Genomic DNA, 16,142 nt, shown 5'->3' with positions numbered 1-16,142 from the left:
CAAACTAAAACGGTGTTTTAAAATTGTATTTAAGAGAACTGCACAAATGAGTGGAATGGTGTGAGCTAACAAGCCTTCAATTAGATAACAGAAAAGTGACACAAAAAAAAACAATCACAAATGACACGATGTTTAAAAACCCAACCTATTTTTGGAAACTGTGAGCTACCATTTTCTATTAATGGAATGCCAATAAAAGAAAGGCTGATGGTGGTAAGCACTCATGTCAATATTTTTTTAACCTCAGGTCTAATTTAATGCTTTATATGTTGTACAGGACACACAATTTTCTGAATTAGTTTTGCTCAAAGTTAAACCAGAACATGCTCAACACAGGTAATGGCATCCTAGCAGTAGTGGTTATATATTCTTTAAAACAACGGTATCATTGTAGCAAGTCATCCACGATTCAGACAAAGCGACGGAAGTCATCTCATTTGTGTACTGGTCACGACCGGAAAACAATCAACTCTCATGTAGTCCTGCTATGGAGTAACGCTGACTGCACTTCAAAAATCCATCGTGCCTTCTTCTCCTCTTATCTTCTTCTCCTGGGATTCCGACCAAGCTTTGTTGATGGTTCTCTTCATCTCGTCGTCGCCGTCCGTGTAGATTTTCTTCAACATGCTCATCAGGCCCTCGCTGGGGTCGGCGTTGTCATTCACGTTGGGCTTCCTGTCGACGGGAAGAAACGTGCGTGCGAGAAATGGGGAGAGTCAGTCGCGTTGAAAAATCATCCCTGTGGATCTGTTCAAATGAGGCAAGGTCTTACTCTTTCTCCTTCGACTGTTTTTCCACTGATGTGAGGCACTCCCACTTCTTGGTCACCTGCTTCTTGCACATGATCACAACCATGTCTGTTTTTATCTGTGGAAACCAGAACAAGGCTTTTAAAGAAATTGCAAAACAAAAACGGCAGCCAAGAAAATGGATATGGAATAGAAATGTACAAACATGACATTTAATATTATTCTAATAGCCTTTTGTAAATAATTTTTATTTACTGTACACCGCAAATTTACAATAGGAGTTTTCTATGCTCTGTCCTGAGCAGGCATTTGAGGAATAATTAGGCCTTGGCGTTTTTGGCAAATGTTGAAATCATGATTTTCAAACTATTCTTCATTGAGTTAAAAATTTAGCATTTACCAAAACTAAATTTTAAATTAAAAGAACCAGAAAAATGAATTAGCAAAAAGTTATATAATCATATATTAAAAAGCAGCCAAAATTAATAAATAAATGTAAACAGATTAAAGTTGTGCGCGCCTTGGCCTCGCAGGGGCAGCGTGGGGCACAGATGGCGATATACTTACATGAAAACAAAAATAGTAGAAGAAGAAAGTGGCAGACTTTCTTAATGTAACTCATTATCACAGTTTAGAAAGAATTATGAGCCCGTGAGTATTTTTTATATTACCTGTCTGTAATATGTTCTTACAGAGTTTGTGTGTCAAGTTTTCTTACTCGAAGGTTAATCTCTCTGTTGATGTCTAATGCAAATTTTTGCTAGCCATTTAGCATTGAGTGCTAGCATTAAGCTAACGAAGTAGCTAAAACAAACTATTTCTTGTATTTAGATAAACAACGTGCGTAATTATTTTTCTGCGCAAGCAACATGCTGCGTTTAGGGTACTTTCACAATGTCAAATACTTGCAAACACACTGCGCACATTAATTCTTTGGTTATAATTGTTTTTATGATCATGAGAACCCAAAACTGAAATCACGATGTCAATAGGATTGGCTAAACATTTGCCGTTGGAGAGCTAACAGTTAGTGTTTGTTACCTTGGTGCTGCTGTTCTGCTCATCAATCGGATGCAACAGATTAAGAACGGTCATTTGGTGATTCTTCCCGTCGAGTTCCTTCACCAACACGGAAAATGACCTGCAGCAGTGGCAGCACAGCATCCACATTCATATGATTTGATGTAAAAGAATAATTTCTTAATGTGAGATTTTTGTCCCACTGTTAAATGCACCTATTATATATTTTTTTAACTTTTTTTTTATCCTATATTTAGGAAAAAAAAGGAATTTATTAGAGCTAAAGTACACAGCCAATAATAATGTCTAACAGTCTCCCCTGCTAGCTCGCTAGTTTATCATGCGGCATCAACCACAACAAGGATTTACTATTTACAACACCGAAAGGCGCAATAACCAACCAGGATTCTACCTTTGGCCACGATGTGATGTGTGTGAGATATCTAGTTAAGGCAAGCCATTTTAAACTAAAAATAACTTTTACTGACATGTGGAAGTTTCGAAACCAACCGGAACTTGTTTACTGTAGTCAACATGATTAGGGAATGGGGATTTCGGATTAGAGTCTTGAGCTCTAATTTTATTATGTACAGTAATTTCTGGACTATAAGCCGCTACTTTTTTCTAGACATAGACCGATATGCTTTTTTCAGGGCCGATACAGATATTGATTATTGGTAGCCCGATAACCGATATTTGAAGCCGAAATACATTTGCAGAAAAAAAAGGGTAGTGTCGAAATTTTTAATAATAAAATAATAAAAACTCCAGCACTTGACTGCTTTTTTACTGCTTTTTATTAAATAGCTTTTGTGATATGCAACATGTAAAAGGTTTTTTGTTTGCCATCAGCTTTCGCACAAACTATAATGTGGCTTCCGCACACTAACTCCCAAATAGCCGCTAATTTGCGGGCTAACTGTTAGCTCGCGGGCTAACCATTCACCCACACGCTAACTCCGCTAAAAAAACGGCTATTAGGTTAGCCCGCGAGCTAACGGTGCGCCTTGTAGTCCAGAAATTACTGTGCAAGTACCACCTGTGTATAAGTTGCAGGACCATCGATTTATAGTGTAAAGGAAAAAAAAATCAGTACAGTATTATAGAATTTTGTAAAACTGTAAAACATTTTGGGAAGCTATTTATTTGTTTAAAAAAGGAACGGTTTTTTTTGGTTGAAGAAAAAAACTTGATGCTGTAAAATGTCAAAAGTTTGCATTATTAAAATTTTTGATGCCAATATTCTCCCCTTTTCCACAAAAAAAAATTGGTCTCCTTGAAATAATAATAATAATCATGTCAGCCTTGAAAAAAAAAATCACATTAGTCTTTCACTACATTGCTACTGTGGTTGGTGACAGGCAATGACGCATTCGGTCTTGCGTACAAACGTGGGTTACGTCACAGCAACCAACCAACGTCACAGCAACAAACTTGTGCACCCCCCCCCCCCGAGTGAGTGCTACATACCTTTCTGAAAATTTGCATTCCACGTTCTCAGATTGAATCTTGTGCACATTTTTCAACGTGAGGTAAATTTTCACAAACTTCTCTGACTGGTCCCACGCTGTATTGGATTGAAACACGCATCACACACTTGTACGGATTGTAATCGAAGGGAAATATTACAAGCAGTGTGTTGCAGGCTCTACCGTAATTGGTGATTTTGACCGTGTACGCCGCCTTGGCGGACGCCGCCGGGTCGGCCTGCCTCCGAGCTTGTTGCTCTTTCTGTTGACGTTTGGCGGCGAGCTCTTTCTCAACATTCTTCTGTTCTTGCTTGAGCAGCTCCTGCACCCTCTTCCTCTCTGATTTCTCTATGAGAGAACCCAGCTCCTGCGCATCTGCCTCCAACTGGTTGATCTGTTTTCAGGGAGTTCAGTGGTTTTTAAGTTCTGTGAAAACTCAGAAACTCACATTTGAGCTAATTTTCATCCTTTAGTTGGTTGGTGATTACATTCAACTAGCAACCAACCAACTAAACATGTAGGGGTGTGCCCAAAAAAAACCAATTCTCATAAGAATCGCAATTCTCTCTCATTTAGTACGATTCAGAATCGATTTTGAAATGTCCCAAAATTAATTTTATTTAAATTGTTTTATACTGTCTTTCTTTTGTCTGTGTGTGCCTTTATTTAAAGCGCTGTTCATGTTGTACCCGATTTGGCCACTTAGGGGCAGTGTGGTTCAACGCGGTCTAATACACTTAAGTTGTAGCCACATTAGAGAGAAGAAGGAAAAAGTCACAATCAAGTTATTCCAATAAAAGTTGTTTTTTTTCAGCGTGGAGCCGTTCTTTTGAGTGATAAAAGTGCCGCGAGTAGCGCGCTAATTAGCATCAGCAAGTCTGACTGGAGTAGATCATTACAATTCCTTGCACATCTATAGATTAAAGCAAAAATTATTGTCAATCAAATCATTTTGAATCAAAAATTGTTCTTAATCAAAAATCGATTCTGAATCGAATCACACATCCAAAAATCTGAATCGAATCGTGAGGCATTCAAAGATTCCCACCCATGTAAACCAGCATTTTCCAACCTTTACTGAGCAGCTGCAACTATTGAATGTTTTTAGATTCTATTCTAAAAATATTCGTTCTCAAACGTTTTACATCAAGTAAAAAAAAAAATACTGTCTGGCTCCAATTTACACACCATCGTGATCAACATCATAACAGCAGTGTAGGAAGTCAAAGTGTTGATGAAAATAATATTACAAGTTACAGTAACATTATAGACGTCAGTAAGCCACCTGGGAACTACTTGACATAATGGGAACAAAAATACGTAACATCTCCTTTAAATGCAGTTTCGCAACTGATTATGTTGTCCACATGCTCAACCCCGATCATAATGACGTCATGGCTGATAGAAAACGGACAGATGCATTAGGTTTATCAACTGTTTTGGTTTGCATGTCAAATCTCAAATTGATTGATGAAAATGTAAAACAAAATAAATAGATGCATACAAATATCGAGACTGATCGCACCAGGACTTCACATTGCATACACAAGGTGTTCTAGAATGTTCTACGTGTAGAATGCCCCCGCAAAGTCCGGACAAGCTCGTTAGCAAAAAAAGTAGCTGCTTTTAGGTGACTACTTGAACTTTAGTCATCCTTTACAGCGTGAATATTTCACACGATCACTTGCATTGATAGTGTAGTGCAACCGACAACGTACAAGCAAATAAAAGTGCAGCATTGAAGAAAGATGAAAATAAATTCAAATATAATCTAGACAAGAAAAAAATGGATTAAGACAGTTTACGGTGATATGTCATCTAGCTAGCGTGCGTAGCATTACTTTCATTTTAACCGTAAAAATCATGCGGGCCGAGTAAATAATTACAGATGCGTTTATGTACATTATACATAAGATTAACTAGATGAGTTGAAAACATGTTACGTACCTGCTCTGTTAGATCCATTTTGGGTTTGGATGTTGTAATTTTATGGATTTACTTGAAAACGCAACCTTGTACCGAGAAGGTCCGACCGCTAGTCATGTGCGTCCATTCAGTAGCGCCACCTTCTTCCTCGATGCCAAATTCAGCTGCAGCTCAATGAGACGGCGAGTGCGCTACCGCCACCCATCGCACAAAGGTAGCATTACAGATAGGATGGTAACTTCCTGAAAACGGTTCAATTATGTTGAATATTAATCTACGAGTACGTTATGTATATTCTACCTCTAAATTCTTACGAATTGCTCAACTTGGATAGAAGAATGTGACTATATTATTAGCACATTACATTACATTATTTTAGGGTCTATACAATTTATCTCAAGTTTCAATGTAGTGTGCACTCAAGACTATTATGCATTACAGGATACATTAACTCATTCACTGCCATTGACAGCTATAGACGTAAAAAGTTCATTTGAACACTTTCTATTAGTGTAAAAAAAAAATCCTATTTTGTTAACAAGAGTATGAAAACCTAATTTATTTTTTTTACATTTAGAACAGATGAATCGTGAGTTAACTCGTTGAAGTAATGCAATTAATTACGATTACAAATTTTAATCGCCTGATGCCCCTAATTTTTAATAATCTTTTCTTAAAATAAAAAATCATGTTTTTTTTTAAAGATAATTAAAAATTAGGTGATCAGGTGTTAACAATTTTTATCGTAATTAATCGCATGACTTCACTAGTTAACTCACATTTAATCACAAATTTTATATCTGTTCTAATACAATAAAAAAAAAAGGTTTTCATACTCTGGCTAACAAAAGTGGGCAAAAACGTTAAAACTAATAGAAATAGTTCAAATGACTTTTTGACGTCTATAGCCGACAATGGCAGTGAATGGGTTAAAACAGATGTTTCACACGCTGCATTGTAAGTCATCATTCTGTCAAAACTGTGATTATATTTCCCATTTTGCAGTAAATGCTCTACTACTGTACCATAGACCACATTACTTAGCACATACAGTAGATATAAAGTCTACACACCCCTGTTGAAATGGCAATTTTTTAGGGATATAAAAATTGAGCCCAAGGTAAATTATTTTAGAGCTTGTCATCATAAAAGTGACCTACAACTTATACAACTCAATTGAAAAATATATAGCCTATGTGTATTTTTTAGGTCAAGTAGAAAATGAACAACTGAGATAACGTGTTTGCACAAGTGTGCACACCTTAACTGGGGATGTGAATGGGGTCACAATTAACCAATCGAATTTATGCTCATGTTCAATGGGAGTTGGCACATACCTGCCACCTGCCATATCTCTTATTAACCTCAAATAATGTTCAGATGTTCTAATCTAGGCTATCTACGATATATCTGATAGACAAAATGGCAATCACACATTATTTAAACATTTCTTCAAATAAACAATATACAAACATCAATGTACATTTGTATTTAATAAGGTTAAAGTGACTAGAGAATGTCACAATCTCCAATCAAACTACAAATATGGCGTCATGTTCACATAACTAAGAAATGTCAAAACGAGATGCGCATTCACTGCCACTTAAAGCCACTGTCTGTCGTCCGGGGTCACCACCTCGCTCTCAGGACGCCGGACAATTGGTTGTGGTCGGCCAGGTGACGGAAGACGATCCGGCTGAGTCGCCACCTGCGCTTCACTCCCCGCGGCCGCGAGGTCATCACGCACCTGTTACGTATCCTCACAGGACACGAGTCTCGTGGCAACGCTGCAATTTCTTTATCTGCCAACTCCTGGAATATGTTTAAAAAACATTTGAAGTATGAACTTTAAATAAATAAATAAAATGGTTTGCACATGAAAATAGTATAACTTGCACTTGGAATTCTGACTAAGGATGCGAACATCTGTTCAGTATTCGTAAAAATGTTATTATGTAGAGTGCAATTTAAAAAAAAAATTGCATTGCGTACCTGGAGTTCTTTTGGCAATATGGTGTTCTTCCTTAGCGAGTTGATTCGCAGCCGCTCGTCAGCGTAGTCAAAGGCCATCTGTCTTCTCTTGACATCTCTCAACATCCTCCAGTTAACATAGTAGTCCCTTGCTTGCCCCACAGCACCCCAGCAGACCCTCAGTGCCTGCACACAAGGTTCAGCTGATTATCAACAAAAAGTGGGCCGTAAAATTCTCAACATGACTTAATGCACTCCAGATTCGCTACAAATCAGTCTTTCCCAATATCATGCAATAGGATTCAATATTCTTAAAACCCTTTAATCCAAAATATTCACGTTTTTCTTCTTGTACTATTATGACGTAATTCTTGAAAATACCGTTCGAACGCATGATTTTGTCATTCGTTTAGCTCCTCCGTACCAGATCACGGTGGAGACATATTACAGTACAGCATCACGTCGAAAAGGCCAAATAAAATTGTTACTTTTAAGTACAATACCTGCTTTGGAGCGCACAAATTGTTATAAAGGGCACCGATGCCCAGTCGTGCTACAACAGCAGCCGCCATGTTGAATTAAATCGCTTGCGCCTGAAGCATAGTCGAGACGGTTGCAGCTGAATATCGCCCCCTATCGACCAGGAAGGCGAATGAACAACATTTGAATGTGGGTGTCAGTCATATATAAAATTCGTTAACAAGACCACAAATATTTGATGGTTTAGATTATGTTTACCTGAGTGCGAAGGTGAAAAAGGCCAATAGCACGCTGTACACTAAACATTTAGCTAAAATTTGAATAAAATAAAAGATGAATTTTATTTAAGTACAATTATAATCTCAAAGATTATAATTTACACTGTCAATACATAACTGAATGAAATAACTTGACAAATGCACTTGTCTACAACCATAGGGTGGTAGTATGTCATAGTAGTTTTGTCCTTGGGAAGCACATTTTAATTTAAAACGCACAGACCGCCCAGGTAATTCCTAAATTAGGTAAAACAGCAAAATGCATAAATAAAATAGTGTATTTAACTAATAAAACAATAATCCATATATGTAGAATTGCTTATATTACCGATAGATACAATTCAATATTATTTATAGTATTACAAATCACTTACTAATGAATTTTTGTAATGAACTAAATTAATACATATGACATATATTTTAATCAACCACTTTGTGGTGGAAAAGCCTAAACTAATGCATAAAATAGGCCTACAACATGCCACTCATTATTTTTGACTAAACTACTTGTCACGTCCATAGGGTGGCAGTATACACCTAACAAAATAAACACTGGCTTGGATCTCCAAAAACATCTTGGGCAAACTTCAGAGCTCTAAAGTGTAATTGCTGCTTGGTGAAGTGCTGCCACTTGTGAAAATGTAAGCAACGGCTCCATGTTATGATGGCCCATCATGCTTTGCTCATCTCTGCTGTAGAAAACAAAACAAAAAAAACAAAAACTGTTGCTGGTGCTGTATGGTGGAAAAGTAAATATTAACACATGAAAAACAGCAGTTGGTGGCTGATAAACTAAATGTGGAGTAACGTGATGCCTGATTGGTTATAATCAAAAGCATACAACAACAAAACATAAAATAAAAGTTGAACTAAAAAAAAAAGACACATATTTAGTCGAATCAGAATCATTAAACACAGGATATGATGGTACATTATCCATTGTGCCAATAGATGGTAGCCACATGAGACTTTCAACACGAGACACCCTCATCAAAAGGTGGCCGCGCCTGAGCTTGTGTCTTGTACCCAATCATAAGCCCAGTCAGGATCTTTCCGCTTTGCCCGTATCCACCTGCTGCTTCTCTCGGCTGCTTCAGAGACTTGATCTTATTGTCTGCCGCAGAGCCTGTCCGTGAATCCCAAGTAGCTTCAACGGGCTAATTGGCGGAAGAAGCCACAAGCCCTCTGCATCCCACGTCAGCCGGATAGACTTTTGTATTCCGCCCTTTTTGTTTCTGAGCGTCTGCCGCCAGGTGCGTGTAGCGCAGTTTCTCGCGCTCATAATCCTCCTGCGTTGCATTCTCCCATGGGACCGTGAGCTCTATGATGAACACAGTCTTCAGTGAAGATGACCAGAGTACCATGTCTGGCCTGGCCGGGTGGGAAGATTAGCAGTTGGATGGCTACATGTCCAGCTTCTAGTTTGGCAGAGGGATGGTTGGGCTTTTTCTGTCCTTCTCGGATCAATGTTGGTGCTATGATGGAATTAGTCTTTCTCAGGGGCAGGGAGTTGATGGTATTTCTCTTGCTCTCGATGGCTGCTGCCAGACTCTTGAGGACCTGGTTGTGCCTCTTAAGTGTTAGCGGCCTTGTGTGAGGCTGGTCTAAACAACAGGTCAGGATGTGTTGCAGAGTTGAGCAGAGGGCGCAGGTTGGGTCCTCTCCATACCACTGGTGGAGTTTTTTTGGGACACGGGAGCACATCGTAAGTTGCTCTAATGATGAAGCTGATGCAGCTTGCTTCCATTTCCCAGAGCCAGCCTTGGCGCTTCTTTCCACCTCCTCTTGACGGCGCATCTCTTCCACCACCATTTGTTTTCTCCTCTTTGATGTTGAGGCCTTTACGCCAAGTTGGTTTACTTAAAGCAAGGCCCAGGCCGCCTCTTCCCTGGTGGACAAGCCCCACAATGTCGTTGTGCCTCAGGGCAGCACCGCATTAGATGGTGACCATTTTCGTCCAGTTACCAGCGGTTGGTGCAACACTACTGATGGTCTGGTCTCTAGAATCCTTCAAAGTCATCTGGAGTCTTACTTTAGAGTACTTGTACCCTTCGGTTAGGCTTGTCATAGGCAGTTCAAGGATCCCTTTGCCGTAAAGGCTGATGTCAGTCAGACAGCGTGGGAACCTGAGCCATTTCTCAATGTATGAGGTCATGTTTCGCTTCATCTTCTCCACCGTTGTTACTGGGACCTCATAGAGCGCGAGAGACCACAATACTCGAGGGAGAAGACAAAATTGTAGGCACCAGAGCTTAAGTTTTCCTGGCAATAGTGTCTTATTAATGTTGTAGTTGTTGTATTTGGTCCTTGTCCCTGAGGCTGGCGTTGTACCACCTGCCTAGGCTTTTAACGGGTTGCTCAGACACTGTGGGTATTGGGTCATCACCAATGCAGAACTTCAAGTTCTTAAGTTCTCCCTTGACGATTAAGATGCTTCTTGACTTGTTCGGCTTGATTTTCATCCGGGCCCACTTGATGTTCTCCTGCAAGTAATCGCCTAGTGCATGCCGCAGTAGTGGTCAGAATGGTTATGTCGTCCATGTATGCTCTGATAGGTGGAAGGCCGATCCCGTTCTTGACTCGCTTACCACCCACCACCCTTCTTGAGGCCCTGATGATGACCTCCATGGCTATTGTGAAGGCCAGGGGTGAGATTGTACACGCTGCCATGACGCACAATTGCAGGTCTTCAAAGTAGGCTTTTATTAGTGGAGTGACAGATAATGGAACATGGAAGAAGTTGAAGGATTCCCACAGGAGGTTATGGGGAACTGATCCAAAAGCATTAGCCAAGTCAAGGAAAGTGACATGGAGGTCTCGTTTGTCCTTCTTTGCTGCTGGGATCTGACGCCAGATCATACTGGTATGCTCCAAGCAGCCAGAAAAGCCAGGAATGCCGGCCTTCTGTACAGACGTATCGATATACTTATTCTTCTCTTAGTCTCTGTGCTAACAGACTGAAAACGATTTTGAGATTAAGACAGATTTTGACGTTGAGAAGACAGAATGGCCGGAATGGACTAATGTCTGTTGCATCCTTTTCTTTAGGAATTAATACTCCTCCAGCCCTTCGCCACACCTTAGGTTTTATTTCCTCATGAGCCTCCAAAGGTAGGGTTAGAATATCTGGTGCGTTCTTGTAGAGCTTATTTGGTACTCCATTCGGACCAGGGGCTGATGCTGATCGCGCGCGTCGTACTATGTTCTCTACTTCCTTCCATTTTGGAAGGTCAGTGTCCAACTTGAAATCAGGAGGTTGAATAGGCGGTATGTCACGAGGGATAGCTCCGTGTTCGTGCCGCCCCCCCCGTCACAGTAGACCCTTTGTAGATGTTGTTCCTGTTTTGGAGTTTTTAGGGTTCCGTTTTTTTTTTGTTGGTGAAGAGGTCCTTCACAAACTTGAACGTTTTTTTGTAGAACCGTGTTCTTGTGTGTTATTCCTCTTACGACGTTTCCTCGAGTCCTCAGCTCTTCGCAATCATTACCACTGTGCAAATAACTTTATCTATAACGTAGTAGAGACATGTCTCCGACTTAAACAAGCTGATTCAGAGTGAATAAAATCATCGTTTAATTGAACAAAGAGCGGCGTCGTCTCTCTCAGCAACGTCACGCAAAATTCAAAACAAGTTGACCTCGTTGGGTTCGCCACTCCAGAAGGGACACGGCAACTTTTATGGGTGCAATTCAACTTGTAACAACAAAGCAGCACTGCTGTGTTTCCCAGTAGGGAGTTTTTCACATTGTGTGCAACGTGACCAGCACACAATGTGAACCTGTGGCTCAAATACAATGGTGGCTTGTACCTTCAGCATTTATTCATATACTGTAGAAATGCCTTAAATGGTGCTTCCGTAAATGCGTCCAAATCTGATCAAGGCCGAGTAAATCCAGGTTAAAAATATAAAGAAAGGAGAAAGAACCCGTTGAACAAATGATTTATTTCTGTTTCTATGGAGCCTTTGTGAGATGCACTCCGGATCCCGCTGAGAGGAAAATGTGAACGAGAGACGTTTCCCGTATTTCTGTCACCAGGTAAAATAAATAGCTTCTCCCGCCTCAAGATCTTGTCGGCTGAACATTTGGAGCCGCACTTTTCAAGCCTTCAACTGGCTCTTTGTTCGGATGAATGTCACGGCAGAGGCGAAGAAATAAGCTTGTTATATAGTATATAACTATAGTCGAACCGTTCATATTTGAACTCAATGAAATGCTTAGAGGATAATTTGTTTTCTTCACAATTTAAAATGGTTCCACTTCCCAGGTGTCTTAATAACACGACTGCGACATGTTTTAATAAAAAAAAAACAAGGGATAAAAAGACACCGCCATCATCATGCCTAGACTGAACTAATGACGAGGAGCTAGTAACTAAACTACACCGCGTCAAAAACTTCACCAAGCAACAAGTCCTATGCTTTTCAGATGCTAACAGTTTTACTGCAATTTCTCGAGTATAACGCACTCACAAATCACACGCACCCTCAAAATCGCCGTTCGAAAGCTGCTTTTCCTTTGCACTCGTTTCGCATCCAAAATTGAAGTTAGTATATCTGCTCAGTAATTCGATCGATTGGATTTCTTATGTTCAGAGTTCAGACATTTTTTTAGGTATGTTTTTTTTACGTCGGTTCCTGTTATAAGATGAAGCCCTCTCACGATTACACCTGATCTCACAACACTGAACAGCAAAATGTCGCAGTGTCACATCGTCACATGGTTATGCAGCTAATCAGGCGCCTGTATTGTGAATACGGACCACCCGATTGACCGGGTAACGCAAATCCGTAAGTGAAGCGCTTCAAGGGGACATTGCCAAACAAAATGACATTTTATGCAGAACGGCTCATTATTTTTGCAGCGAAACAAGACCACGATGAAAGCCAATTATCAGTTTTTTTCATCAATGTCATCTGGCAGGTCAGAGGTCAGAGAACCGTGTCTCTCAGAGGACGTGGATGGTGCTTTAAAAGTATGGGCTACCGGACTGTCCTTCATCATCACCACTTCTTCTAATAACCTTTACAGGCAGCAATTCTGGCCACAGAAAAAGCGGCTTCATCGAGTCAGAGTTCAGTGTCACAGCGTCACTTGTTTATGCAAACAATCCGCTACGTGTAATTGTAAATACAGGCACATAATTGGCCGTGTAACAAAATTCCAGAAGTGAAATTAATTATATATATTTTTTCCATGTGATACTGATTACCGGCTGGATGAAGCCGCTTATTCTGCGGCCTAGAAATTCTGCCCGTAAAGGTTATTAGAAGACAAAGCACAGTCTGTACTTCTTGAGCACCATCCACATCCTCTGAGGGACAACAAGGTGAAAGTGTTCACAGAGTAGCAGCGGCGTCGAAAATGAAAAGCGACGATGAGGATGGGATTTGAACCCATGCGTGCAGAACACAATGGATTAGCAGTCCATCACCTTAACCACTCGGTCACCTCATCTGCTTCTATCTAGTCTGTCTAGCCTCCTGTGCAACCAGAATTTCTGCCTGTAAAGGCAATATTAGAAGAACTGTACTTCTTGAGCACCGTCCACATCCTCTGAGAGACACGGTTGAAGTGTTCTCAGAGTAGCAGCAGTGTTGAAAATACCAAGCTACGATGAGGATGGGATTCGAACCCATGCGTGTAGAACACAATGGATTAGCAGTCCATCACCTTAACCACTCGGTCACCTCATCATGGATTTAAGGACTGCTAATCCATTGTGTTCTGCACGCATGGGTTCGAATCCCATCCTCATCGTTTCGTTGCATTTTCTACGCCGCTGCTACTCTGTGAACACTTTCAAACGTGTCCCTCAGAGGATGCGGACGGCGCTCAAGAAATATGACCGACTGTTCTTTGTCACCAGCTCTTCTAATAACCTTTGCGGGCAGAATTTATTGGCGTACAATAAGCGGCTTCATCCAGCAGGGAATCAATTTCAGATCGCCACGTGTCACTATGCAACCATCTTGCATATTTGTTTTTACGCGGCCTATCTCTGTATTCACAATACAGGCACCCGATTGGCTGCATAGCCATGTGACGATGTGACGATTATTCATGGCTGAATGAAGCCACTTCTTCTGTGCCCAGAAATTCTGGCCGTCAAGACGATTAGAAGAAATGGTTATTAGAAGAACTGGTGGCAAACAACAGTCGGGTACCGCATACTTTTTGAGCGCCATCCACGTTCTTTGAGGGACACGTCTGAAAGTGATCTCAGAGCGGCGTCGAAAATGAAAAGCAACGATGAGGATGGGATTCGAACCCATGCGTGTAGAACACAATGGATTAGCAGTCCATCACCTTAACCACTCGGTCACCTCATCTGCTTCTGTCCGATCACAGAGAGTCCATTCTTCTCAAGATTGATTGGATATAGAACGATCAGAAACATCTGGCCCGTGAGCCAAAATTGGCGCACTGGCAATTATGTCTGGCCTGCAAAATGACAATGAAAAAAATCCTGATAATTAGGGATATCACAATAGTTCCGGTATTTAAGGTTATTTGCTATCGTCGGGGTCTTGTTTTGCTTCTCGCGGTATTTATGAGTTCACAAACTCCCGAGAATACATCTTGTACCGAGCCCGTTGATTTCCACCGATCCAAACCACTGGTGTTTCGGACCAGTCGCAGAGCCACATTATGTTTGGGGGCGGGATATGCAACTGTGACGAAACCAGGAATCAAGCGCCATGCACGTCCTCTGAAGCAGTGGTCCTCAACCCTGGTCCTCGGGGACCGGTATCCAGCCTGTTTTCCATGTCTCCTACAGCCAACACAGGTGGGAATCGTTATCAGGCTTCTCCAGAGCTTGCTAATTAGCTGATGATATGAATCACCTGTGTTGGCTGCGGGAGACATGGAAAACAGGTTGGACACCGGTCCCCGAGGACCAGGGTTGAGGACCACTGCTCTGAAGGACATGGTTGAAAGTGTTCTGAGCAGGACGAAAATATAAAATGCAAAGCAACGAAGAGGATGGCTTAAGTCCCTGATGAGGTGACCGAGTGGTTAAGGTGATGGACTGCTAATCCATTGTGTTCTACACGCATGGGTTCGAATCCCATCCTCATCGTATCTTGGTATTTTCAACACTGCTGCTACTTTGAGAACACTTCAACCGTGTCCCTCAGAGGATGCGGACGGCGCTCAAGAAATATGACTAACTATTCTTTGTCACCAGCTCTTCTAATAACCTTTGCGGGCAGAATTTATTGGCGCACAATAAGCGGCTTCATCCAGCAGGGAATCAATTTCAGATCATCACGTGTCACTATGCAACCATCTTGCACATTTGTTTTTACGCGGCCTATCTCTGCATTCACAATACAGGCACCCGATTGGCTGCATAGCCATGTGACGATGTGACACTTACTCATGGCTGAATGAAGCCACTTCTTCTGTGCCCAGAAATTCTGCCCGTCAAGACGATTAGAAGAAATGGTTATTAGAAGAACTGGTGGCAAACAACAGTCGGGTACTGCGTACTTCTTGAGCGCCATCCACGTTCTTTGAGGGACACGTCTGAAAGTGATCTCAGAGCGGCGTTGAAAATGAAAACCAACGATGAGGATGGGATTCGAACCCATGCGTGTAGAACACAATGGATTAGCAGTCCATCACCTTAACCACTCGGTCACCTCATCTGCTTCTGTCTAGTCAAAGAGAGTCAATTTGGCTTATAATTGAAAGCTATTAGAAAAACAAGTGACAAAGGACAGTCCCGTACCCGTGTATACTTCTTGAGCGCCAACCACACGGTTGAAAGTGTTCTCAGAGCAGTAGCGTTGAGAAAACTACACCACGACGAGGATGGAATTCGAACCCATGACTGTAGAACACAATGAATTAGTACTCGGTCACCTGATCCACTCTTGTCTCATTAGGTAGAGTCCATTGGACCTAAAATTGACTAGATCAGGCGGGTTCAACATCTGGTCGTGGTCCTAAATTAACCAGGTGCCAATTTTATTTGGCCTGCCAGATGACATTGATGAAAAAAAGCTGATAATTGGGGATGTAACAATAGTCACGGTATTTAAATTCCTTGCTGTCACTGTGGTCTTGTTTTGCTGCAAAATAATGAGCCGTTCATTTCTGAAGTTGTTTTACGTGGTCTGTTAGACGTCTGGATTCACACGACAGGCACCTAATTGACCTACTAGATCAGTGGTGTCAAAGTCCGGTCCTCGGGGGCCTGAGTCTTGCATGTTTTGCTACGTTCAACACAGCTGATTCATATT

The 16,142-nt window shown here is 41.2% G+C and overlaps 2 protein-coding genes and 5 non-coding genes across 7 annotated transcripts; 1 reads left to right on the top strand and 6 right to left on the bottom strand.

Moving 5' to 3' along the window:
- Window positions 1-12: 12 nt before the first annotated feature.
- Window positions 13-5,348, bottom strand: cacybp (calcyclin binding protein). Its single transcript, XM_086098148.1, has 6 exons — window positions 5,186-5,348; window positions 3,422-3,632; window positions 3,240-3,336; window positions 1,791-1,890; window positions 773-867; window positions 13-675 (listed from the first exon to the last, which is right to left on the bottom strand). Exons 1-6 carry the CDS (start codon window positions 5,201-5,203, stop codon window positions 510-512), a joined length of 687 nt encoding a protein of 228 aa, XP_085954274.1. The 5' UTR covers window positions 5,204-5,348; the 3' UTR covers window positions 13-509.
- A 1,290-nt stretch (window positions 5,349-6,638) lies between these two features.
- Window positions 6,639-7,735, bottom strand: mrps14 (mitochondrial ribosomal protein S14). The gene is made up of 3 exons (XM_086082830.1): window positions 7,639-7,735; window positions 7,157-7,321; window positions 6,639-6,976 (listed from the first exon to the last, which is right to left on the bottom strand). Exons 1-3 carry the CDS (start codon window positions 7,705-7,707, stop codon window positions 6,794-6,796), a joined length of 417 nt encoding a protein of 138 aa, XP_085938956.1. The 5' UTR covers window positions 7,708-7,735; the 3' UTR covers window positions 6,639-6,793.
- A 5,530-nt stretch (window positions 7,736-13,265) lies between these two features.
- On the bottom strand, window positions 13,266-13,347 carry trnas-gcu (transfer RNA serine (anticodon GCU)). Its single transcript has one exon. It is a non-coding gene; the product is annotated as a tRNA-Ser (tRNA).
- Window positions 13,348-13,504: 157 nt separating this feature from the next.
- trnas-gcu (transfer RNA serine (anticodon GCU)) lies at window positions 13,505-13,586 on the bottom strand. The gene has a single exon. It is a non-coding gene; the product is annotated as a tRNA-Ser (tRNA).
- Window positions 13,587-14,140: 554 nt separating this feature from the next.
- trnas-gcu (transfer RNA serine (anticodon GCU)) lies at window positions 14,141-14,222 on the bottom strand. Its single transcript has one exon. It is a non-coding gene; the product is annotated as a tRNA-Ser (tRNA).
- Window positions 14,223-14,892: 670 nt separating this feature from the next.
- On the top strand, window positions 14,893-14,974 carry trnas-gcu (transfer RNA serine (anticodon GCU)). Its single transcript has one exon. It is a non-coding gene; the product is annotated as a tRNA-Ser (tRNA).
- A 489-nt stretch (window positions 14,975-15,463) lies between these two features.
- Window positions 15,464-15,545, bottom strand: trnas-gcu (transfer RNA serine (anticodon GCU)). Its single transcript has one exon. It is a non-coding gene; the product is annotated as a tRNA-Ser (tRNA).
- Window positions 15,546-16,142: the final 597 nt, after the last annotated feature.

This window comes from Leptonotus elevatus, chromosome 1 (assembly GCF_054856555.1).
Source record: "Leptonotus elevatus isolate MCC_2025b chromosome 1, RoL_Lele_1.0, whole genome shotgun sequence".
NCBI lineage: Eukaryota > Metazoa > Chordata > Actinopteri > Syngnathiformes > Syngnathidae > Leptonotus > Leptonotus elevatus.
This window is presented reverse-complemented; position numbering and strand designations above follow the sequence as displayed.